This window comes from Brienomyrus brachyistius, chromosome 12 (assembly GCF_023856365.1).
Source record: "Brienomyrus brachyistius isolate T26 chromosome 12, BBRACH_0.4, whole genome shotgun sequence".
NCBI classification, from domain to species: Eukaryota; Metazoa; Chordata; class Actinopteri; order Osteoglossiformes; family Mormyridae; genus Brienomyrus; species Brienomyrus brachyistius.
Window position 1 is genome coordinate 4,044,009 of NC_064544.1, and position 26,035 is coordinate 4,070,043.

The window sequence follows — 26,035 nt, forward strand, 5'->3', positions numbered from 1 at the left end:
GCCCGTGCCCTCGGCTCTCAGACTGCTCCCCGGGACTGCCCTCCAGTGGAAGCAGTGTGGAACACGCCGGGAGCGTGCGGAGCAAACCGGCTGGGTGACCAGGAAGCTGTGGCCAGCAGGGGGCAGAGCGGTCAAGGGATTGTGGTTTTAATTACCATTTGGAAGAAACATAACCTTCAGGTAAGAACATAAAATCTTTAAAAAAATATGCATTTTAATGTGAAATGAAGTGCATATGCAGCAAAACAGATGATGTGAGCTCGTGCTGTATGACTAGAGGACCCCTTTAAAATGCATTTATATATCAGGGCGCCGAGTGGTAACTCAGCCATAATGTCGCTTTATTAATGAACAAAAGCCAGCTGAAATGTCACAGACACCCACCAGGTCACACACATGGGTACAAATACACCCTTTTATTCGCATTAACTTCTCATGATAAAATTCACTTTGATAAAATATCATTTCACGTCTGCCTTGAGCGTGGATGCAGGTCCTTTTCATGCTTGCGGGGTCTGGAGAGGAACGTGTAGTGGAACCTGAAGCAGCAAGAAATAAAACAACGGGCGAAATTAGTGGGCCGGAAGGAAAAGCCGAGCAGACAGATGCAATTAGTGCCACGAATAAACGCGCCGTAAAATCTGCTGGTGCTGTTAATGTTATATCTTAGAGTACAGTAGCCCTGGTCCTCAGTAAAGAACACACCCCCTGGGTAGTACAAGATTCCTGAAACAGCTCCGGCCACTGGTTTAAAATTAACTTTAAAACCCGTTGGAGCGCTAAAGCGATGTAGAAACCAGTAGGACCTTGGAGGGTTAGGGTGGGCAACTCCCCAGCAGCAAAAGGGAAGGCGGAGGCAGGGAGCGGAAAGCTTCTCATCCCTGCCCGTCAGTGGGAGCGACGTGCGGCGGCTTATCGTGAAGCTGTCAGCTTCCGGACGCCAGCAGCCTTTCGGGGGGTGGGGGGGGGAGATGCGATAAGGCCGCGCTGCCCCGGAAACAACCGCGACGGCGGATCGCCGGCTTCGGCCGCGACGCATCTCATGTTATCGCCGTAATGTCTTATTGCACAGGCAGCCATCTCCCGGGAATCAGCTCAACTTACCGCATGTCAGGAAACCAATTTGCGCTCCGTCTCCGGCGCAGCTTGTAACGCAAAGGCCCCCATGAAACGTTAATAAATGCGACGTTTCGCACGCTTGCAGGCGAAGGGTCACGTGTAATTATACAAGATAAAATGCTAATTGCAGACGTGTGGATGTGACAGGGTTGCGCAACATTCTTCCTGTCCGTTTAACACAGCTCCCCAGATGCTGAACTGCAGATGTTAAATTTCTATTAAATCGGGTCCGGAAACAACATATTATCGCCTTAACAGTCGTTAACCCTCCGGAAAACGGATAACATTAGTTATTCTTCATCTCGCTTTGAGAGTGGGTCTTTCGATTAGGCAGAAAAAGTGACATCATTCTGTTCAGGAGCTGAGACTGCAGCAGTTACACTGGATGCAGACGGGCGCAATGCTGAATAAGGACTGAAGTCCCTGAGGAGGGGGTCAGATGCTGGGAAATGCGGACCCCCCCAGGGCTGGTCAGTCCTATAGGTCGGCCACCTACGGCGCCAACATCTGAGGGGCGCCTACTTGCCAACCAATTTCAGTTTGCCTCGGATGGGGGGGCGCCGGTGGTGATGCTCGATTAGGGCGTCCCATTGGCTTGGACCCGTACTGCATCCTGCCCTCTACACCAGGAGTAGACTGGGCATTTTGGTCACTTTAGCTTTTAATGGGACATCATGTGTAATTTTGAGGAACATCAAGCCTAGTTTAAGGGCGCACTTTCCCGGTAAAAAGTTCTTTCCTCTTATAATTACAGGGGAAAAATAAGTTACCAGTATTTCCTGTTTCATCATCAAATTATCTGTTGGTTTACGATACAGTCCACAGACTTTAAGACCGATTTACTAGTGTATAGCTCTTCAAATTTGGCCCTCGATTCCAAATCCAGGCCTTGTTTTCAATTCTCCCAGGTAGTTAGTTTAGTAATCACTGATCCTGATTGGCCACAGAGGCTTCACACCTGGCTCACAGGTAAAGGAAGGCTGGAAAATCAGCAGGGCTCTGCCTGTGATGGGCGTGATTTGGAGAGTTCTGCACTAGATCAAATCCACTACATTTCCCACAGCGCCCGGGTTTCCCCTCCAACTCACATGAACGATGAATATTAACAGGAGCTAATCGACATACCAGTGTGCCAAAGGTACACAAGGAAAATACACATTAGCTCGTAAAATCAAAGACATTCTAAGCGCCTTTGATTTTTGATATTTCATTTTCAGGAAAAAAGGCTGTTGTAACTGCATATTTTGCAAGCTTGTAATTACTCATTCCAGCTAAATTGCACACATCATGTATATGAAAACTTATAAATAAAGTGTGTTAAGCAGGTTGGTTGCTAGTCACACACACAGTGGACCCTTGAACTCCATTCGTTCACGGGGGCTGGTCGTAACTCAAGTCGGTCGTAAGTCAGGACTATTTTTCCCATAAGAAATAATGGAAATACCAGTAATGCATTCCTAACCTGTCATGACCTGCTCGTGCCACGTCCCGCTCCTTACCTCATGTGAATTCCTGATTGCCTCAGCTGTTCTGCATTCGTTCTGCAGCTGAGTCGTGTGTATTTAGTCTGCGTTCAAGTCAGTTTACCCAAGTCCGGACATTGAAGTGTTCTCAGTGTTGATGTCCTTCGTCCGCATTAAACCCCGTTTTGGGACTTCTGTCTGCCTGACTCTGATTAACCGCTCCCGGCTCGCTCGCCCTGCGCGTGGTCATCACATGACCTCCCAAAGCATCCCTTTCCTAACCTTTTCAGAATAAATTGGGTTGTATAATGTACGTAATTTACCAAAAACACCAATAGGTTTCCTAGTGTACTCAACAAAAAGTTATTAAAAGGTGCCTAGCCTACCAGAAACAACAATTTCATACTGTACTGACCATTTCTCTGTGTTGTCGTTTCAAAGTGGTGAATGTAATTTTCTGCAGCCCTTTTATCAGCACTGGCTGCTTCACCATGCCCAGCTACGCTAGGAACCCCAGTTCTCGCTTAAAAATTGTGAAACCGCCCCTAACTGGCAGGAAATGTTTTACCATTATCACTCGTTGATGCCGTATCCTTCACGAGATCTGCATTTATGGAACTAGTTTTTTCCACAAATCATAGACTCAGATAGGCTACCACCTGCAATCTGCCTTTCGTTTATCCACACTAATAATCGCCTTTCTACCTTGTATAACTCTGTTGATCACTACTTAATAATTTGAGTAACACTTTTGGCAACACTTGCTTCCTTATAACAAACCTTTTCTTTGTAAGACTGTCGAGATGGTGGATTTCGACTTACTGTACATATTCGCCAGATCGGTCAGGCGAACGACATTCTCATATTTCTGCACAATTTCCTTGGGGCCACTTTGAGCGAAATTAATTATATGAAGCACTGCACTGACCGAAATGACGTCCACAAACAGCTCGGACTGACGCTTACAGACGCCTCTCGGCCATCTCGCCTCTCTGTTTATAGCCCCACAAGCGGATAATTCAAGACTTTGGTCGTAAGTCAAAACAAAAATTTTGGTCGTAACCCAAGTTGTTCGTATGTCAGGCCGGTCGTAACTCGAGGATCCACTGTGTATGTGTGTGTGTGTGTGTGTGTGTGTGTGTATATATATATATACAGCCGTGGGGTGGGCTTGACTGGGGTGGGGGGCCAGGCCCCGGCGCTGATCTCTTGCCCTTTATACTATATATATATATATATATATATATATATATATATATATATATATATATATATATACTGTAAATGCAATGTACAGTCTCAGTGGTGGTCATTTACAGTTTTTATTATGCAAAGTAGATCGTCCTAGCAAACTGCGCAATAGGCTTCCATATCTTTTCCATCCAAAGAGAAATAGCTATTATATCTTCTTTTCCTATTTTCATTTTAGTTCAGATATATTCTGGAGGTCATGTATTACTTTCACAGTTTACCCCCATCTCCTAATGCCAGATCCTGGTATTGTTGTGTTTATCTTGCACAGATTTATAACCATTTCTCACCACATTTGTATGTTAATTAAATCAATCTCCGGATGCTCCTTCGACATTGAGCACAATAGTTACTAATGTGCACTTCCTAAATGTGTAACCGAGGAAACTCACGCCGGCACCTTATAATCCATTTAGATTCAAACGATATACGTACAAAAAAACACGACGCAGATGCCTATTTTAAATAGTTATAGGAAAGCCGGTTAATTAATAGCGCGCATTGACGCCCCCCGCCCGGTAATGAGGGGGTGACGAGCGGGGCCAGGCTGGATCACAGCGCCGGCGATAAAGGCAGCTCAAGGTCACCGAGGGAACTGGCCCCGCAGGCCAATTTGCATGCGAGATGAGCCGGGGGGTGGGCTGGGGTGGGGTGGGGGGCCAGGACCCGGCGCTGATCTCCTGCCCTTTGTGATGGAGATTCCGTCCCGCAGAAAGGGAATCGAGGCCAGGGCAGCTCTGATAATGATGAACTGTTTTAATGGCATCCATTCATTCGGCGGCTGGCTACTCATGCGGAAAAAAGGGGGGCTATGTAAAAATGACGTTAGGAGAAAATAATTTGTAATCGTTGCATCGGGGGGCTGCACTTTGAGGAGACATTAAGAGAAAATCCGTGCTTTGGTAGAGCTTACGGTCTTTATCGGCTGATATTTACCAAACTTACTGGAGCATGAAAAGCTTTCAGCAGCCGCGGCAGATGGGACGGACCTTTTTCCTATAGGTAATGCTATCTGCCAGGTTATTACGCTTATATATTGATAGCCTGAGTAATCGCTGGCAGATATCGTCCCGCAAAATACTGATTATTTGAATGTTTGTATGGGGAGGGAAGCCGGGGAGGCAGGGAAACGGGAATCATGAATAGTTTATTCCATTCAGCACTTGTGTCCAAAGCTGCGGAGAAATATCACTGTATTAAATGCCTCAAGTGGATTGATAATAGACCTATTTTCTATTTAATAAAATGGCGCTTTTACATGGTGCCGCTTTGGAAGGCGGTGCATTTATTGCATACCATAAATAAGAATTAGCGCAGCCTTAAATCCTAAATAGCTGGTTTGACTGTCGTGCGCGCCGCCGTGGGATTAAGCGGCGGTGCCTGCGGGGAGGAAACCTGCCCATTTACCGAATGGGATTTCAGGAATGAAATGAACAAAATGGTCTCACTGTGCTCCGGGTGAATGTGTTCGTGCCTGTGTGTACCTGTGTGTACTATGAATATGAAAACATAAAAGCTTGGCAATTATCAAGCAAGGTTTATATTTCTTACGTACGTCCATATTGTTGTATCACGGGTCCTCATCTGGATTTTTGTCGTTAAATTTTAATGAATTTAAACAGATGAGGTACTATAGTACAGAAACCATTTGGGAGTATTTTACTCTTGGGACTATATTCCGTTTACTTTGAACCAAGAACACAAGCAAGCATGATCGACCTACATGTCCTGTACGCGCAGGAAGAGCGGCGACCTTGTTCCGATCAGAATTTGAGGTAATTGCGCACCTGTAGTACTCAATTTTCACCACAACGGGGCAGTGCGGCAGCAAATGCGCAAGTATTAAAATACCCAAATGCGTCAGTGTCACTGGGAAGAACAGGGCGGCAGTTCGCGGATTTTCTGCATCACTAATTAAAAGTATCCCAACGCACACATTACATTTTATTTGTTTTCGACAGGAAACTTTTGGCTTTACCTGCACGCGCTCCACACCATTGAGCCGTTCGGAAGTCCCCTGATCATGATGGCAAGAACCAGAGGGGTCTTTTTTTTGGGGCGGTCGGTGCACAATATAAATCCCGCATATGTAGAAGAACGTGGTAAAACGGGCTGATTCAACAATCCTACACTGTTACGTAACTGTCTTACCAACACCCCTAACTTCACCTACGCCAGCCCAGTGTCAAGCCCAGTGGACCGGCACATCCTGTATCATGTATTTTCTCTCTCGATGGACATGTGGGCAGATTCCACAAGTGCACCTGGCGGGGAAAAATATACATACTGACAGCAATTCGTGTAAGCTTATTTATTATTAGTGGGTAGGCTAAGAAGGTAAGTATGGACGACTAAACAAGTATAAATAAATGAACAAATTTATATATATCATACATACACACACACACACTCACGCGCGCGTGCGTAGTCCTCCATAGCTAAGTCCCATTCATCGGTACGTTTCCCTAAAGCTTCCGTTACCGACTTACATAGTTGCCGCCATTCAGTTGTCAGAGTTCTAACTATGTAAGTTGCTAACATTGTTAGCGATTATGCCTTTAGGAAATGTACCCCAGGGCATCAGTAAACATTACAAAGTCTGAGATACTGACACTGACTGCTCGTAGCCTGCTTTTGGTCAGCTAAACAAATATGACTATGCTAATGTGCCTGGGCTGAAGTGGAGGAAGCGTTATATTTATGTGCGGCGAAGTAGAAAGAGCACACTCTAAAATAACGATTGGCGTTGTCAAGGTAACGCGATATGCTGCAATGTGCTGTCCCATTCCTATTTATACTATTTCGAGCCCTTGCGGCGTCTAGCACTCAATCACTTACCAGGTGACGGCAGTTAAGTTTGTGAGGGTTTAGGGCTTAGGGGACATATTGGGATTGGGCGACTATTTACTATGGACCTTGTACGTTACTTGAACAGGTGTAACTCGACTGTATTACTAACCAATGTGGAACCATAAACACTAATGGTAAAAAGCAAGAGGCGGAGACATGGTTATGAGTATTCAGAATAATATTCATATTTTACTATGACATAAAACTGATGAATTATTACTGCGTCTATAACCACAAGTCCAACGTCAGGATGCAGTACCTCCGTGCTGCCACAAGCCCGGCAGGAGAAGTACATCTGACCTCTCCTGAACTTTACAGTCAGCTGGGAGGGAAGGTGTTAGTGGTCGGGCGTGGCGCCAGAACTGAGGTATTCACCAGACCTATGGGCAAATGTAGTTCTCTTTGTGTTCTCTTGTCAAATGACAAAATGGCTGCTGGTATGGGTTCTTAAATACTGTATTAAATATTTTCTTTACTCTCCCACATGTGGTGCCAACGATCCCACAATAAGACATGCCACAAGACAAGCGTCAATACAGACTTTGAAGGCAGACCCCACTGACAGAAAGCAGATTTGCTCAGTTTTAAAAACAGTATCGTCAGCCAAGAACCAAATTTACTAAATTTAAATAAACCTTGTCATCATACCCATCAAGCATTGCACCAACAAATCGACTACTAGGAATACTGTCATAGTCACAAGCAACAAAAGACATTCTGACATTCCATTTCAACACTAGAAACAATATTAACCCCTGAGATTCCCAAACAAAATCATAAAAATTATATAACAGCAAATGTTACAATGTTACATCTTCACTGTGTTTATAAAGACTTGAAGGCACCTAAAATGTGACACAGCTGCAGACCGAAGACAGACGACAAGGCTGAAAACTTTGCACATTTATGAACCCCCAGATAAACCGGATCGCACAAGAACAGCTCGGTATGCAGGTTTGTACACACGCAACCGCATGAGTGTAGACTCAGGCTCAGATACGTATGCACAGGTAAAGGACATTTTTATAAACCCAGGGCACCTTCTGCCTTAAAAGCGTGTGAAGCAGAGGTCAGGCATTAATGAGGCTGCAGCACCGTGTGCCACAACGGACAAGGACGACGACCGACTACTAATATGCCCTTAGCCGCGTCCCCAGAAAGCACTGGGAAGACAGATGTATAAAAAGTAAACTCACTGTCCGGATCCAGCTTCTCTTAACTGTGACGCTTTGAAACAGCCTTCAGAGTGCAAAACCTTTCATTATCTCAAATCGTTTGTCTTTGACGGCCCCGTGTACTGATTAACGATAAGTGGCATTTTTTGGGGAATCAGTGCCTGTTTTTTTCCTGTTGTACACGACTCATATGCACACACACACACACACATTGTAACACGTCTTTGCGTTTGTATAAAGAAAAAGGCAGAAGTTTGACACAGCACACAAACCCACGGTGTTAAGAGACCCAGAGAAGCACCCAAAAAAAGGGACGACTTCACATTCATTAAGAACAAACAAAAAAAAACCTTTAAAAATAAATGCACTTTAATAAAAAGATTGAATATAAGTATACTGCCAATTAACCTGTTAAAGTTGGTTAAGTAATTCCTGATGTGTATTCTCCCAGCAGTAAAACAAAAAAATTGTGATGTTTTACAGTCTGGATGGTGATGAAAGGATAAACTGTCTGCACACATGGGGCTGGTTCCGCCCAGATCCCCATTAAGTCCGAGAGTTAGGGACAGACCAGCGGAGCCCCCCCCCTCACCGTCTGTGGCAAGCCCCGCCCCCTTACTCCTGGGGAGGCGGGGTTATTCTATTCAGCCTTGTTGTTTCCGTCCCGTTTTCCCGCCGCCCGTCACTCGCTGTCAGACCACTGGATGGCTGGCAGGAGGCCACGCCTCTGTGCGTACTCCAACACGGCCATGAAGCAGAAGTAGTACTGGTCCCACGTCTGAATGCTGAAGGCGCGCTGGGCACGCATGCGCCTCACGGTCCGCTGCACATCCACCGTGCCCACGTCGTCCAGCCGGGACAGGCAGATGTCCAGAGCGCAGAAGGTCCCTGGAGGAGAGTGAGGAGAGGAAGATTGAGGAAGAAAAGGCAGTAAAAATCACAGCACGCTGATAAAATAAAGCGCCTGCCTCATTTTCTGTCTTAATATTTAGTTCTAGAACATGAGCAGTAAAAAATACCTGTCCTCCCGATTCCTGCGCTGCAGTGCACCACGAGCGGAGGGCCCCCTGCTGGTCCGGTCCAGTCAGCGCACATGGCCCGAAAAGCAGCCTCCTGGTGCTGCTTGACCTGGGCCCTGAAGTCCAGCATGGCTCCGGCCGATTTGGGGACGCCAAAGTCAGGCCAGCTGACGTACAGGTAGTGGGCCACACTGCGGAGCTCCCCCGACTGTCCGGAGGCCACATGACAGTTCACAGGGTACGAGTGTCGCCGCGAGGCACCAGCCCGAAACTCACGACCCTACTCACCACGCTGTCGTACACCTGCAGCTGCGACAGTCGGAAGTCTTGGAACATCCTGACGTGGACGTTCTTGACCACCAAGCGCCCATACGTGTCGCTGTCGCCCGCCTCTTGCGGCCAGTACTGGCCACACTTCACCCGACCTCGTTCCACCACTCTGTGCCAACACACGCAGAGACACACACGCCGACCCTGTCAATGCCCACGGCGCGCCGAGGATAACCACTCATGAAAGAGACGGCCCCCGACAGGTTCTGTGAGCAGAGCTTAATCCATTTGTGTACACAGACGGTAAACTCGGGAGTGGCGATCTCCTCGGGGCTGGGTGTTACCTGGTCGTCATCACTATAACCAAAACTCGCTGCTCCCACACCACGCGCCAGAAGTCGGCAAACGTTCTTGGCAAAGGACCTGCAACACAACGTAGTATTTTAGGAAACGGCAGGATCCATCCCCGAAATTAACTGGGGTCACGCTAAAGCGTTAACTTAGCAGGCCCAGAATCAGAGGTGCGTAATTCAGGTCCGGAGAGTAAAAGTCTAGACCATGAGTTTGTTTCAACCTACCAGTTGAGCATAAAGAGTCACTCAACCGGGTGAAACAAAATCTTGGTCTGGATTTTTACTCTCTGGACCTGAACCGCCCACCACGGGCCAGGCACCACCACCAGCACTAACTCCCCCCCCCCCCCAGGGATAAAGGGAAACTGTCAATGGGCAGTGCAGGAGCTTGTCTATATTACCACATGTGTGTTACTGTGTGACGGGGGGGGGTGGGGGAATTGAAAACCTTACAGATTTATATTAAAAAAAAAGAAAAAAACAACATACACCCCCAGAGAACTCCCTGCAGGACGTAACCGCTCACCTTGAGTTGCAATGTACGCGTTTTTCCGTTTGTAACCATCCATAAAGCTCGCGTTGATGTAATCCGAAGTCTGTGAAAACAGAAACGAACAGCATATGTAGCCTGGATGCTTCGGGAAACGATACTGGGCTCTAGAAACACAAATTAATACAAGACAGACATGGAGGAACACTCTCCAGTCCACCAGGAGATGGTTAATGACGGATACTTGGTTTGTGAATGGCACAAACAAAAGCCGCAGGAACAGAATCGCGTGGTCCCTTGGACGCTCGGTATGCACGGGCAAAGTTCAAAATAAATTTTCCGTGAAGAACAGCTAGTTCGCTGCCTGTACATGCCACCAAGTCGCAAAGACCGAAAATGAAAAATAAAAACAAACAGACCGACAAGAAGTGTAACGCAATAATGCCGATCAACAGCCGATTAATGAAGCTCAGGTGCAAAGATCGTTTGCTTGGGCCAGACTCGTTTGCGTGAACATGATGTAACTGCATCAACCGCTGCTCGGAAACGGGACTCATGGGGAACCAAATTTAGCCGTACTAAATCTTTCCTTCCAGCAGATCATCCTGGTCAGGGTGGCGGGCGCCGGGAGCTTATTCCGGGAAGGGGACACCCTGACTAGAAAGCCAGTCCAGTACTGGGCACAAAACAGACAAACTATTAACGGCATACTGTGGGGGAAACGCAAAGGATACAGAGAATGGCTCGGATTAAATTACAAATGCATTTGGGTACCTTCCAAGGGGCAACCCATCCTTAGAAATGGACTGAGAGAGACATCTCAAGGTACACACAGCAGTAAATATACCATCAAAGGTACAGAAAAGTTGCTCAGAGTCCATTTTTGAACCTTGAAAGGTACAATTACCTACAGCTAAAGGTATAATTAGCAGACTCTTGAAGGTACAGCCCCAGTGACAAGCAGAGGTACAAATCGGTACCCTTTTTATCTGACAGTGTACGTTAAACTCTTTCCTGAATTTCATGAGCTACCGATCAGCTGACCTGACATGACGTCTTGTGTGCCGCTGCCCAGGGGCACTTAATGCCCGTAATCTGCCCCTGAACAGGGAGGATACGCCCAGAGAGCTCCAGCCCACAAAGTGTGAGGCAGCGTTACAAGCAAAACCACTGAGACGTGCCAGTTATGCGACACGAGATTTCCGGGGGCCGTGCTCAGCTGTGGGCCACTGGAACACTGCATCCGTCTCTCTGGAAGTCCGGCATTGTCACTTTAGGTAATTAAGAAATCCATCCATCCGTCTCACTGCTTATTCTGGTCAGGGTTTTGGTGGGTGAATGATTTAGAGCAGTGTTTCCCAATCCGGGCCTCGGGCACCCGCAGACAGTCCACGTTGTTTTACGTACCCACCCGCGGTACCCCCATTTTCCCAGCCGCGTGCCATTTAAAACCGTTTATTGCTGTAACGTGAGAGCCGTGGATAATTTTATGCCGCATGAGTCGTGTATTAATGGTTGTGGTCGCAGCGAAGATAGCTTTCCAGAACGTTCAGGCTGTAAGATCACGTTCCTGCTTCAGAACATGCATCATCTATGACAATAACAACGTGTCACGTCAATGTTTGGGTTGAGATATTTCCATAGATGGACATAATTAATAGCAGAATAAGGAGAGCCCAGCCAATGTCCTTAATTCAATTTATTCTGAAATATATCTAGTATAAATAAATACTATTAAATAATAACAATAATAATAATAATACCTCATCATTGTCCATGACGCTGAGCTTGACCCTGGAGTGGTCGAGGCAGAGAACGTCACTATATCTATTCTTCATTTGATTGCTAGGCTTCCTGAAAAGACAGAGATACATTAATGGCACTTTTCTATTGTTATACAGGAACCGAACCGAACCCGAGCCACACCGCAAAGAGAGACTAGTTACAGCGCGGTTCCAGCTCGCTTCGGTTTTCCACTGCAGCAGGGTCGGCCCGGTAAAGGCGTTGTCAGGTTTGGGGAGAGACAGTGACGTAAAACTGAGGAGATGTTTATTTACTGTGCAGACGGTGTACATTATGATTTATTATGTGCTATTTCCTGCTAGCACGTCTCTGAGAATCACCGCGTTGTGTTAGCGATAAACGCTAGTGGAATTAGCATTAGCTTGTGTAAATTTGCATTATGAATCCATTCCGTTCAGCTCTTCCGATAGTACTTTTTCCCCAAGTAGGAGGTTAGAAATTTTCAAGTGATTACCGACAGTAGACTGAACTTCTAGAGCTGGTTTTCAAATATGGAGACCTACTGGCTTTTCTGTAAAGTACAAAAGACTCACCTGGAGTGGTTGAAGGTGCCTGTCGGGGGCTCCTTGCGGATCTCCTCGTACTCCCGGAAGATGCCCTTCTTCTTTGTCTTCTTCACGTGCTCCACCAGCTCCCTTACCGTCATACCTTCGTCATCCGGCAGGTGCACGGACGGCACGGAGGTTCTGCCACAGCCCCAGGCGTACGCTGGGTGGGTTGGCCCACCATCAAGACCCGCCCCCTCCACCCCGGGATCCTTACGACGGGGAGGCACGCCGGAGGCCGCGTCCGACCGGTGCGGGGACCGTCGAGCGGGTCCGTGTCCGTTAGCTACATGACCGTTGCCATGATGACGTTCCTTGGTTCCCATGTCAGTCCCCACCACCGTGCTCTTGCCTGTCAGCGCGGATCCGTCCTGCTCCTCGTAGTTACCCTGCAGGCGCTTGGGGAACCGGTCAGCATTTGGCTCAGCCACAGTACAAGTCCTGCCCTGCAGGGGGCAGCGGTGGTCGTGTGGAGCGGCACCATCAGCAGTCTTGTCACGACCGAGCTCATCCCCGGTGGCGGACATCCGGTCGGCCCTGATGCACGCCTGGATCCATGCGGCATGGCTGTACCGCGCAGAACCTCCAAGGTGTTCGGGCAGAGCCTCCTTAGGGATGTGGCGGGGCAGTTCATGGGTCTTCAGCGTGCAGACCTGGCGGGCACAGGCACGTACGCAGTTAGACCTGATGCACGTGGACATTTACGCAAAAGAGTGCGAGCTCCGGGAGGGAACACAGACACCCAAAAGAGAAAAAAGGAAGAGAAAAAAAGACAGGAAACTATGCTATGCTACACTGCGCTACCCTCTGCTATGCTACGTTACACTATGCTACGCTACACTGCGCTACCCTCTGCTATGCTACGTTACACTATGCTACGCTACACTGCGCTACCCTCTGCTATGCTACGTTACACTATGCTACGCTACGCTGCGCTACCCTCTGCTATGCTACGTTACACTATGTTACGCTACGCTGCGCTACCCTCTGCTATGCTACGTTACACTATGCTACGCTACGCTGCGCTACCCTCTGCTATGCGACGTTACACTATGCTACGCTACGCTGCGCTACCCTTGCTATGCTACGTTACACTATGCTACGCTACGCTGCGCTACCCTCTGCTATGCTACGTTACACTATGCTACGCTACACTGCGCTACCCTCTGCTATTCTACATTACACTATGCTACGCTACACTGCGCTACCCTCTGCTATGCTACGTTACACTATGCTACGCTACACTGCGCTACCCTCTGCTATGCTACGTTACACTACGCTACGCTACACTGCGCGACCCTCTGCTATGCTACGTTACACTATGCTACGCTACACTGCGCTACCCTCTGCTATTCTACGTTACACTATGCTACGCTACACTGCGCTACCCTCTGCTATGCTACGTTACACTATGCTACGCTACACTGCGCTACTCCCTGCTATGCTATGTTACACTATGCTACGCTACACTGCGCTACCCTTGCTATGCTACGCTACACTGCGCTACCCTCTGCTATGCTACGCTACACTGCGCTACTCTCTGCTATGCTACGTTACACTGTGCTACCCTCTGCTATGCTACGTTACACTATGCTACGCTACACTGCGCTACCCTCTGCTATGCTACGCTACACTGCACTACCCTCTGCTATGCTACGCTACACTGCGCTACCCTCTGCTATGCTACATTACACTATGCTACGCTCTGCTATGTCACAATCTACACAGGCATCATGCGAGAGGAGCGTCTGCTCAGGACGCGCTTGGCAGACGGACACGAATGTCTCTGCACCTGGACTCGCGGGCTGGCGGGTGAAGCGGAGAGGATGGCAGAGCGGGACAATAACAGGACGTTAAAAATAATACTTAACGAGAAGCTTAAAACGGAGCCGGATACGTGTGGGGAGAAATAAACATCCCAAGGAATAGATAAGGAGAAAAAGCCCAGGAACAAGACGGGAACAGCGGCGCTGGGGTGATTTCGCAGTGCGGGCGGAGCTTACCCTCTCTCTCAGCTTCTCCCGCACAAGGAGCCGCAGAACAGCAAGCGAAGCCCGAAACCACAACGGGGACGACACGATGAACACACACTTGAGGCGGGCGGGGAAGGCACCCTGTCCGGGAGAGGGGGAGGCAGGAGGCTTTCAGGGTGCTTACCACCAGCAAATCGCCACCGAGGCCCCCTGCTGGTCACAGACAGTCACTACACTAGCAGGCCAGGGAAGAGCCTGAAGTGACTTTTTGAGCAGAACCCCAGAAACAACAGACCTGCCCCCCGGACACATGGTAGAGCCACCTTACTAGAAACAGAGGAACAGGAAGTGACAGCGACAGAGCTGCACACGACATCATCACCACCCTTCAGCCCACCTTCAGAAGATGGAGGATCTTCATAGACAGCTCGTAGTCGAAATTCTCGTACGTGGAGTTGGTCATGTCATAGATGAAGACCAGCCCGGCCCGCTGCGTCTGGATGCTGATGAGGGAGAGAGGAGAGGGCTGAGTACCGCAACACCCTCAACTGTAAACGCACGTTAGCCTGCTCCAAAGTCTGCAGTTACGTCGTCCGTCAGAACTGAGTTCAGGGCAAGTTCTTAGTTCTTGCAATGACAACTAAAAATAAGCACACAGAAAATGTTCAGAGCCAAATACAAAAACATGACCATGTTATTAAACAAACCACTTACCTCTCAATCGCCTTGTCTAGTTGGTAGATGACGGCCTGCAGCACAGCCTTATGGGTAGTGTAGTCTGGTCTGTGGAGGCGAGCCGTGAACAGGGCTATGGCGGCACCCCTAGCGTCTCTATAGGGCTACGCATGGATACAGGCAACGGATTCTGAGCGCTCAGCATTGTATGGTGGGCACAGCAGGTTCCGGACTACACTCACCAGAACCGTGAACTTTCCGCTGAGTAGCTCGGACTGCAGCGGCTCCTCTTCCGGGCGGATATCGCAAATTCCTTCTCTCAGCCTCGTACTCTGGTACGAACAAGCAACAATGACCAACAGCGTACACCGAAAATGAGAATCTGACACAGTGGATGGGATCAGGGGGTGGCCTAGAAGTAAATAGACAATGCCAGAGGACCCCAAACACCCACCCACCCACCCATCCATCCATCCATCCATCATTGCTCTTCCGCTACGGGAACACAATGAGACTAGGAACACCCGCAGCAGCAAATGCACACAGAATTGGGCGGGAATCGAACCCACAACCCTGGAGATATGAGGTACCAGTGATACTTACAGCACTGCTACTGACAAACATATCACCCGCTATAGATATACCACCGTGCATGTAATTAAAACCCACATGGAGGGAAATGCAACACTCTTGCTGATGTTGGTGTAATTTAATCATTCCACCATGTATATTTTCAAGAAAAATTATGTCTCATCATATAAAATTCACCTCGTTTCAGTCTCGCTTCATGTGGCTGAAAGACCAGTTTAAAATCACCTCCTTTAAAAGAAGCTGACTGACTTGATGATTGTATGGAAACAAGACTTGCTTTTGTAGGCTGGGACAAAGCAAAGCAGTTTTGCCGTTTTGATTATAAAGATGACAATAAACTGCTTTGTTTCTGCTAGATAACGGCTCATTCCCACATCCGAAGCTGCTGACTGAACAAGACGGAGACGACATGAGCGTCCAAAGAACGTCCAAAGAACGTCCACTCCTGAAATGATTTTCAGTCCAGGTCTTTTTCCAGATTTGTGTTCGACTACCAAGAAAAACTGGCAATTTCCGTGCACCAGCGGGATCAGACAGCCGGATCTTACCCTGTAGGCCTGGAAAAGCTCGACGGCTCTGGATACGTCGAACTTCCGCGCAATGAGGAACTTGACCGCCATGTTTTGCGACGCCACAACCGGGCCGAGCTGATCCAGTTTCCTCACTTCGGCCAGGAACTCCTGCACTGCCTGAATTGTAGAGGAGATCATTTACGCAGATTTAAATGTGGAGCTTTCATAGCTCTTCATTCTTCATCCACAGTAATAAAAGACCAAACCATCGGTTGAACTGACAGCAACAATAAAGATAACTGAAGCATGGGAAATTCTGTTAAACCTTTAATTGCAGAGGTATTCATTCAAAAAAGAAAAAGAAAAACAAGCAAGTGCACGTTTATGGTAGAAGTTTACAAAGTAAAGCTTTCTAAATAAATAAAACGTTTAAATTGACACCACTAGGCATTAGCAGTGACTGGTTCACAATTACAGATCGAGATCGACCGTACCTACGTCTCATCTGGCTCGGACCCAGAGCACCAGAGCGGTATACGGGTGGATATTAAGAGCACATGGGGACATCACGGACACAAGGGTAAAAGTGAGAGTTAAACCTCAGGCCACAAGACGCCGGCTGAACGTATTAACTAAACAGTTAAGAATTTCACTTTTTAGGTTATATTTTATTGCCAAATACCCTGCAAACAAGTCGCAGTCTATAATTTAGCGAGCAACTGTTTTGCAATAAATATAATTTTTGAAAGTGGCAGTCAATTTTCTGCATATGAATAAATAATCTAAAATGAACTGGCATAAGTCAAAAGCATAAAAGTATAAATGCGTAAGAATCCACGAGATCTTCAACAGTGGATTTGGCGTCACGCAGCGTACATTTTGACGGCTTCTGAAATAACGGCGCTTTCGCAAGCTTTGAAATGCAGGCGCCGTATGGTAAATTTCAATTTGTCATAATATTCCAGCCATCAAGTAGACTTGGAGTCTTTTTACTGCCCTCAATAGTAAACTACACTTTTATGATATATTAAAATATACATTTTATAATGTCATGCAGGAAGAATTAGACATGAAATCAGTAATCTATAATGAACTCTGAGAATAGGACGTTAATAAGTGTCCTCACATTATAAGAATCCAGACAAGGCGGCGTGTTGTGGTTTTAAACTGAAGCCACACATGTTCGCTAGAAGGGGAAGTGTCGTTCTGGGAAAGTCATGTGTCCCCGACCCGACCCCGGCCCCCCGCCGGTGTCCCACATGCCCAGCCGTCCCTCGCAGTATTTAAATGCCCCCCCCCCGCCACATAAGCGTCCGGCAGCAACGATCATGGTCAGTGATTTCCGAGACCAGCCGCTGCTATTATTATACACGGCAGTCTGCAATTTAAACACAGCTAGATAGCAAGAGAACGAGCACAATTTGAGGCGTAATAGGGGCGTGAAGCGACCGTGCATTTACACTTACGACCGTGCAAAATGACAAGAGCTTTAAACATGCTTCGCGGGACACACTTATGCGCTCAATAATGCATAACTCTTGCACGCTTGACAATACCGTACGCACAACACGCACAAGTAATACGTTTAATGATAATGGGGTAAGGAGTCGTCTTAAGTGCATCTAGCGAAACTTTATGTATACCAAAAAGTAAATCAGGGTAACATAAGCTCTATATTACATGAAATGCCTATGTGCAATGATCAGTGGGAAAACTGAAGAAATCACGGTGTTACTGCCCAAAGGAGGCCTAATAGCCGATCTCAGGAAACTCAGACAGCCGGCTTAAAGGGCATCTATCCTGGCCGGGGCTGGCGACGGCACTGCAGTGTAGGTCTGGCTGAAACGCTGTCATGCACACGCTCGTCCAGCGTTACCTTCCCCGGGTGCGCACTCCCGGCCATCTCAGTGCCAACACGTTGTGCAACATTGCTTAAGGTCTCAATAAAGGCTGATATTTCGCATTAGTCGGTCGTAATGAATAGGGAACCGGCCAATGCATCTTAAGTGGACAGACTGGCAGTGATCACCGGAGAAAGATGGACTGTGCAAAGGCCCTGGGCTCCATCCCCGTTTATTCGACATGTCGTCCAGCCAGCTCTAAGATAACAGCTGGGGGGGAAATAAAAATGAAAGTACTCTGACTGATCGAAGAGCGCAACCCTGAACCGTCGGCGGCTGGAGAAAGCGAGTCAGACGGAGCGATGAGCAACACGAAGAGTGGGGAGGGGGGCAACGGAGCGGACAGGCGAAGCAAGCTGGTCAACTTACCAGCTCCTCCTGTATCGTCAGCGCTTCCGCCATCTTGAAGCCTGGGCAACAGTCGCTAAGCGTCCACCCTCCCACCTACTCACCCACCCACCGGCCTCGCAAGAAGCTGCGCCCCGGCCGACCGCGGCTGAAACCTGGGTAGATACCGGCGGGGGAGCGGCGAGGGTGTGACTGCTGGGCGGGGCCGCGTGCAAAACAAAATCTGCCATTGGTCCTGCTTCACGTAAGCCCCGCCCCGCTGTCCGCTGCCCACGAGGAATGGGTTTTTAAGGGCGATAGAACAAATATCTATCTATCTATCTATCTATCTATCTATCTATCTATCTATCTATCTATCTATCTATCTATCTGTCTGTCTATCTATCTATCTATCTATCTATCTATCTATCTATCTATCTATCTATCTATCTATCTATCTATCTATCTGTCTGTCTATCTATCTATCTATCTATCTATCTATCTATCATGGGGACAAGGAAGGATAGACAGGGGGAAAATACACTTAATGAAAAGACAAAGTTTTGAAGTACATTAAAACGCGGTAGAGCCGTGCAGGTACACGCACATGTAACGATGAAAGTTATCATGCAGTCATATATTGCTCTTTTTCCGGGATTGGGGACTGTGTGAGCAGTTTGCATGCCCTTTCCCTGTCCGGATTCCTACCACAGTCCAAAATCGTGTGCTTACGTTAATTTTTAACAGTCCAGAATAACATTGCCGAAGCAGCTAATAGAGTTTATATTTTAATGATTTATACAGATGAATATCTAACGGAACAGAAGTATTCAGGCTACACACACAGACTGCTTAGAAACACAAACTTATCGAAACTGCCTGTTTTTGGGGTTCTGTGTGTGTGGAGGAGGGGGGAGATTTAACCCACAATCCTGTAGGTGTGAGACCCACCGATCAATCCCATTACTGGTTCAAGAAAATTACAGTTTACTAGATGCAGTGTCGTCAGTACAAGCATGAGCAACACGCTTCAGTAACATTTTATGACATTTTGGCTTTGGCATAACAGGAGACTGCAGCACACGCGTCCGTCATAAACCATATCCTTGGAGACTATTTTGAAACTTGACTTGAACATCTTTTCATCATCGGTTGCAGGGAATAATTTTGCTTAACACCATGACGTTCAAAGTACACTTTGAGTAATCGGAGCTGTCTGGGATTTTCCTGCCCCAAACTCTTTCCGCATTCCTGTTTACTGTGAGTTCCAGGTGAACTGTATTCGCTTCAGACGCGCAGTATTACTGTCCAAGGTGGGTAGAAATCGCAGTCACGCAGTACGGGTTACCATCATGTCAGTATCTTCTGTGGCTCCCAGGGTGGTTATCAAAAGGAGAGAGCAAATCACAGCGTTGCCGTTGTACTACTACGGAGATTTGCAGATGAAACGTGGAGGAGAACAGGTAACTGAAGCGAATGCATCAACAGATTAGCGGATAGAATATTGTAGCGGCTGGAGCACTGGGGTTATTCGGTGTTTATTATAGGGCGGTCCTCTCACCCTTTTCAGCCTCTGGGGATTTCAGAGATAGCGGGGATAATGGTACCTGTGGAGTGGCCAAAGGGAGAAGTGGCGGGCTCAGGGGCGCTGTAAAGGGGGGGTAAACGATGACGATTCTCGGGGCCCATGACTGAGAGGGGGCCCAGAGAAGCCCCCAATAAACTGTGTTGGGGGCCCTGTCAAGATTCTTTTCATGGGGCCCAAAATCCTTAGCAGCGCCCCTGGGCGGGCTCTTCAGAACCCTATATACACCGGGGAACATTAATTGTGTCTCTCTATCCCACTTCTGACACCAAATGTAATGACCACGCAACAGGCGTATCAGAAAGGAATGAGCACTTTATTGGACCCTGTACGGCCAATAAAGCCCACGCAAAAACCCAAAGAATAAGACAATGCAATTAGAAGCGAGAGAGAGAGAGAAACAATTAATGTTCCCCAGTATATATGGGGTACTGGAGAACCCGGTACTTCTCCTTTTGCCCACCCCTCAGGTACCACCATCCCCGCTATCTCTGAAACTGCCAGAGTTTGGCTGAAAAGGGTGGGAGGACCGCCCTATAATAAACACCGAATAGCTCTAGTCCTCTAGCCGCTACAGTATTTAAGACGCTTTAATCGTCTTCGTGTAAAAGCTGTGATATTAATCGCGTCTCTTTCGTGTTCAGTGTAAATTGTTTGTAATTTGTTTCAATGTATTTTTTTTTATAAATAATAATAATAATCTCATAGTTTTACATGTGGTGTGTAGCGAGTCGTTGTTCCCACCTTTTCCAGGATTTTAAAAATTTCTTCGCCGAGTTACGGGGTTGCACGATCTTCCTCTACGCAGACTCGAAGCACGACTCGGTAATAACAGACAGCCGTCGGTCGTTATTTTTTAATGCGTAGTTTGTGATTTACACACATTCATTCACTTGTTATACAATCGCTACATCGCCGCCTCACACATTTATTACATTCAGATTTAATGCGACAACTTGTTGCCCTCCTGCAGTACTCCGAGAAGGTGCACCTCCAGGACATGAAGGCAATTACTCTCCATAAAGCGTCAATGCGAAGCAGCTCAATGATCTACATTCTGAGACTACAAAATGAGGAAATCCATCTGAAGGTCACATACAGAAGCCACAGGGCACCGAGGGGCTTAATTATTGAATAAACCTTTATCGCTCTTAAGATTCGGTTACCTTGTTTTATTCACAGATTGACAGTCAGGAGGCTGGCGAAGAGTGGAGGGGCTTTATTACGACTGTGGCCTATGTTAGTATTTTTCTTTTACGTGTATGTTTAGTACAGAGTACTAAAAATTTCTCATGTTTGACCTTAATCTGATTTCCTCACTCATCTGCTTTGTCCTGAGCAAGATAGGCCTACATCGGATTGATGCTTTAAATAATTCATATTTATAACGCCTTACAAATCAACGCTGTTGATTTCAGTCGCACTTTTGCTGCGTTAATTATTACCGTCGCCCTCAAAACACTGCCCATGAGTCAACAGCTGCGCCTTATACTGGTTGTGTTTTACTAAACACGTGCAGTAACCATGGCGTTAGTGATTTGCTTTCCTTAGAAAATGGAAGTTTGTTAAATATTCCAAGAAGGGACCCGTGTCGTTCCAGCTCCATATTCCCCAGGACCTGCAGCTGCTTCCAGGTCAGATGGTGAGGATACAAAACGTCCTGGAGCAGGAGATACAGAGGATCGACTCGTTCCACGCCTCAGAGTTCAGTGACCCGCTGTCCTTCCCACAAACGATTCCTGATGAGGCTTACGAGGACGTGGTCGTCCAAATGCCCCCGTGAGAGCGCTCTGCCCGCAGCCTGCCAGCTCCTGACCAGCTCAGATTCTCTGCCTCTACCGTTTGACGTGTCTCTGTCTGCCTCCTCTCTACCTCCCAGCTGCTTTTGTACCGTCTCCCGCGAAGAGGCAGAGACGATGCTGGAGGACCACCCAGAGTACGGCAGCGTCATCCTGCGTCCGGCGACAGACGGTATCAATTACGCGGTCACCATAAGGCAGCTATTCGACAGGTCTGGGCGCTCGTGTCGTACCGCACGGCTGAACATGGACACACACAAACCACACAGAAACGCCAGTGCCAATGGCCACTCTCGCCCTGCTCCTGAATCACGTGCCATACTCAGTGATGGCGTTTACTACAATTCAAACGACACATTTGTGTGGAGCCCCCTGCTGGCCAGAAACAGTCACTACACTAAATAAATTTGTTACTTAATTAGGAGACGCTGAAGCAGCATGTTCTACAAACCAGCCAGCTGCAATCTTCTGAATTTACTCTTGAAAAAATCTTATTGGGGGGGGGGGGGGGGGGGGTAACCCAGTGACTTTTTACGCATCGCGGCAGCTGAGGGCTGGTCCTGCTAGCGGAATTTTCCGGATAGTGGAAAACACTGAATTGTAGAACGTCTTACCCTAATCCTTTTGTACACACACCAACGATTATAGTACTGTTATTTTAGCACAGTGTAATGTCACTGTCAGATGAAGTCAGATATTCGATAAAGCACAAGAAATTGCGAGGTTAATTACTGAAGACCACCAAAGGCGTGTGCGGGAACTGATTTTTGTTTTGTGGAATGATTTTCTTCGTTATTTTTTGTTTAGTTTAGTGTAAATTATTAAACGAATAATATCATTATGTGTTGTTTTGAATTTTTATACTGATATTCTACAGTCGCACTGGTCACTTGAATGGTGGAAATCAGAGCTGTTAATGTTCCTTGTGACACGTTTCACCTTTATGTTCCAGCACCCATGTTGTGTTCCACTTATTGCCATACTCACAAAAACGCCTTGTGACCATCTGCCCCCCCCCCCCCCCAAATTTCAGGAACTCTGTGATAAAACACTACAGGGTGTGCTCCCAGAACAGGAGCTTCGTGATCGAGCTGAACAGCCCGGTGCGTGCGGAGACCCGCCTCCTTGACCCTGCTCACCGCTCCTGTACGCCCGACCTGCCTGCGACTTACCGGCACTGTTCTGTCTCCCATGTTGCTAGGTTACAGTTTCCAACCTCGATGACGTCGTGCAGTATTTCTTAAAGGAAACCTCACACCGCCTGAAACCTTTCGTTCAGCCCCAGAATTACGACAGTCTAATCGGTAGGACAGCGTAAAATATCCCTCAGTTAGCCGACAGAACATACTCATGAATGCAAATCCCTACGCGAAACGTCATGTGTGTTTCTTTCTATCTTGGCTCATCACTAAATTGCTATTATTCGCCCTGATTGGATTTACGACACACAGCTGAAAATGAGACCTGTTTCCTCTAGTTCGGCCATCTGAGAGGATTATTCTCCCAAGGAGTCCCTCAGCAGCGACCGCATCGAAGGCCAGAGTCACGCCCACGGTCCAGAGTCCGACCCTGCTGGCCGCCCAGCCTTCATCGCCGAGACGATCTCCTGTCCTGATACACACACCAGAGGATGAAGCTGATTATATCGTCCCAGACGTTATGTAGAAAGGTGAAGGGAGGGGGGGCATGAAAAGAGAAGGATTATTCCATTTACGAACATAATACCCCAGGAATCCATCTGTCCATCTATCCCAGGCGACGTAGGGTCTAAGGCAGGGCATTCCACACACACACACACACACACACGCACACACACACACACACACACACACACACACACACACACGCACACACACACGCACACACACACACGCACACGCACGCACACACACACACGCACGCACGCACGCACGCACGCACGCACACACGCACACACACACACACACACACACACACTGCTTCTGTCCCTCTCCTGTAAATGCAGTTCAATGTAGCCTGACTTACAAACACTCTCTATGATGGTATGAATAAGAACCTCTTTGTGAAGAAGGAGCAGTAGTAGGATAAAGTTAGAGGATATGGTGGATAATCTCTCAGCACTCCGTACACTCTATTATGGTAAAAGCTTAGGCTCTTGAGCACATTTTTATCACGCAGTAAACGTAGGAGATCCATATGCTGTATGTTTTAGACTCTATGAGTACAGTCTGCTTACACAAATATTAAGGTACGGTTGGCTGATTTCATCTGTGAACCACATTCTGAAGCACGGCTACACCGAGGTGATGGACTATTCGAATGATTCTGAAGATAATGAATAGCAATCCAGAGAGCTGAGTGATTAATTGAGGATTAAATGTTGCGTTGACCCCTTTTCATGGGTCTACAGATACCTTTGTTAAGCCAGCTGGCCCTGCTTAGAACAATCAGCTGGTTTAGGACCAATAGGGCCAACTGTGCTGATTCGTTATTATTTTAATAATGCAGGCGGCCCCCAGGTTATGAATGAGATCTGCACAATGAGTCCGCATTTAAGTCAAATTTGTATTGATGCATAATAATACTAATAATAATGCAGTAATAATAAAATTAGCTACATACCCCAGTATGAACATGGAAGCCACAGAATGTTTTCACGAGCGATACAAAGTAACACCTGCATTCATGATGCTGTAACATTGCATTTAACCTGGGTTTTCAGTGTAATTGGCTTTATACCACCCTGTAAGTACGAGGTCCCTGTATGTCAGATGTTCTTAACCTGGGGGCCTCCTGTAATGTTTTGGTTTGTTTAAATCCGGCTGTATGTTGGCTTTGATTTGCCTGTTGTCAATAAATTATATAATTTATGTGATGCTCCAAATCAGTTCTTTATTTAACACTGAAATCAATGTATTGCCCAAGTCTGTAGGTTCTTATGGATAATGCAGTCTCAGTATTATCAGAAAGATTTAAGAAAATAAGTACATATAAGGGAACAAGACAAAGAGCATATGTAAACTGCAGGGTCCCGTATCACAAAGCCTGCTTTCTTACTTAAAGATGGATATCTTGTTGAATTTAAGGTACGCCATTTAAAATGTACTTTATATGTTCACTTACATTTAGCCCAGACTACCTTAAATCCAACAAGGTATCTGGCTAAGCAAGAAATCCTGCTCTGTGATACAGGCTCCAGGAGGCTCAACGGATAGTACTGTAACTTATCGGATTTAAGGCAGTCTGGGCTACATGTAAATGATGTAAAAGATAAAGTCCATTTCAACTAGGGAAGCTTAAATCTGACAAGTTATCTGGCTATAAGAAATCCTGCTTGCTGGCACAGGCCCCTGCTTCTGGGAGTGGCTGGGCTCTCCTTCGTCTCCCATGTCCATACTGGATTCCTCCCACAGCCCAAAAACATCCCATTAGGTGAGATGGTATCTCTAAATTGCCCCAATTGTGTAATAGCTCCGTGACGGACCACCATATTGCCCAGGGTGCCCCCTGCTAGGGGGGAGGCTCCCAGCTCACTCTGACGTCGTAGAAGGTGGACGGACATCCATTCACCTCTTACCCCTTTATCCTGCTCATGATCTCATGAAAAACCTTATTCTAACATATCAACAGGATTATATATTTCATATTTAATATAGATAGGCCTGTATTTCTCATACCACCTGAAATTTTCTGTGCAAGCTCAATAAAATTCATCTAAGATCATTACTGAAATATGACGTCCTTTATGTGTGAGCCCCCATTACCGGCATTTTTAAAGGAATGTAGCTAATGAATCATTATCTCCCTTCAATTTTGCTGCAGTCCCAGACACCAATGAGGTTCAAAAGCGTTGAATTGCATTTTGTGTGGATGCATCTCAGAAAATACTGCTGCTGATTTAGTGACATGTAAATTATATACATTAACATCTGTTTAAATATGGGGTCAAAGCAGATGCGGATCAGAGGTTTTGTATCTAAAGACAGAAGACATGCTTTGTCTGTTATAAGGTATTTCTGGAATTAACTGACGTGAAGGACAAATGAGTCCACATGCTGTGCTGTAAGAAGCCCTTTCACTGACTGAAAAATATATGTATTATTGCAAGTTTTAGTGCCCAGAATGCTGTAGATTTATTAAGAAGACCAGAAGGAGTCTCATGAAGATTGTGTGGCAAGGGGAATATTCCTGTAAGGAGCAGACTGTGAGCGACTTCCTGGTCTCAGTCACGTAGAATAGAGATTATATGTCCAAACATTTGTTTTCTTTGTACAAAGGAGAAAGATGAAGAAGACCGCAGTCTTTATTAACACCAGCAGGTGGCACCATAATCTTACTCCATTAAAGCTCATTGA

At 47.0% G+C, this 26,035-nt stretch overlaps 2 protein-coding genes across 5 annotated transcripts; one reads left to right on the top strand and one right to left on the bottom strand.

Annotated features, from left to right (window-relative positions):
* Window positions 1-401: 401 nt before the first annotated feature.
* Window positions 402-18,516, bottom strand: LOC125705329 (tyrosine-protein phosphatase non-receptor type 9-like). 2 transcript variants are annotated; one of them, XM_048971839.1, is made up of 14 exons: window positions 18,360-18,516; window positions 16,126-16,266; window positions 15,229-15,318; window positions 15,026-15,150; window positions 14,709-14,814; window positions 14,342-14,452; window positions 12,327-12,991; window positions 11,754-11,844; window positions 10,027-10,096; window positions 9,492-9,570; window positions 9,166-9,316; window positions 8,878-9,085; window positions 5,812-8,746; window positions 402-539 (listed from the first exon to the last, which is right to left on the bottom strand). In XM_048971839.1, the coding sequence occupies exons 1-13, from the start codon at window positions 18,390-18,392 to the stop codon at window positions 8,541-8,543; spliced, it is 2,076 nt and encodes a 691-aa protein (XP_048827796.1). In that variant the 5' UTR covers window positions 18,393-18,516; the 3' UTR covers window positions 402-539; window positions 5,812-8,540. The 2 variants fall into 2 exon arrangements, with proteins under 2 accessions (XP_048827796.1, XP_048827797.1); XM_048971840.1 differs by lacking the exon at window positions 14,342-14,452.
* On the top strand, window positions 18,508-24,564 carry LOC125705330 (signal-transducing adaptor protein 1-like). Of its 3 annotated transcripts, none has more exons than XM_048971841.1 (9): window positions 18,508-19,780; window positions 20,656-20,727; window positions 20,876-20,992; window positions 21,085-21,141; window positions 21,485-21,681; window positions 21,782-21,913; window positions 22,735-22,804; window positions 22,903-23,005; window positions 23,179-24,564. In XM_048971841.1, the coding sequence occupies exons 1-9, from the start codon at window positions 19,670-19,672 to the stop codon at window positions 23,364-23,366; spliced, it is 1,047 nt and encodes a 348-aa protein (XP_048827798.1). In that variant the 5' UTR covers window positions 18,508-19,669; the 3' UTR covers window positions 23,367-24,564. The 3 variants fall into 3 exon arrangements, with proteins under 3 accessions (XP_048827798.1, XP_048827799.1, XP_048827800.1); XM_048971842.1 differs by having other exon boundaries at window positions 21,503-21,681; XM_048971843.1 differs by lacking the exon at window positions 21,085-21,141 and having other exon boundaries at window positions 21,518-21,681.
* The last annotated feature ends 1,471 nt before the right edge of the window (window positions 24,565-26,035 follow it).

What these genes read in the sequence shown, in the direction of transcription:
- LOC125705329 (XM_048971839.1), bottom strand. Translation starts at nt 18,392, where the DNA reads ATGGCGGAAGCGCTGACGATACAGGAGGAGCTG. An exon ending in CTAGACAAGGCGATTGAGAG is followed by an intron (nt 14,815 to 15,025) that starts GTAAGTGGTTTG and finishes CTCCCTCATCAG; the next exon opens with CATCCAGACGCAGCGGGCCG. An exon ending in GCGTCATGGACAATGATGAG is followed by an intron (nt 10,097 to 11,753) that starts GTATTATTATTA and finishes CTGTTTTCACAG; the next exon opens with ACTTCGGATTACATCAACGC.
- LOC125705330 (XM_048971841.1), top strand. Translation starts at nt 19,670, where the DNA reads ATGTCAGTATCTTCTGTGGCTCCCAGGGTGGTTATCAAAAGGAGAGAG. An exon ending in TGAAACGTGGAGGAGAACAG is followed by an intron (nt 19,781 to 20,655) that starts GTAACTGAAGCG and finishes CACCTTTTCCAG; the next exon opens with GATTTTAAAAATTTCTTCGC. An exon ending in TGATCGAGCTGAACAGCCCG is followed by an intron (nt 22,805 to 22,902) that starts GTGCGTGCGGAG and finishes CCATGTTGCTAG; the next exon opens with GTTACAGTTTCCAACCTCGA.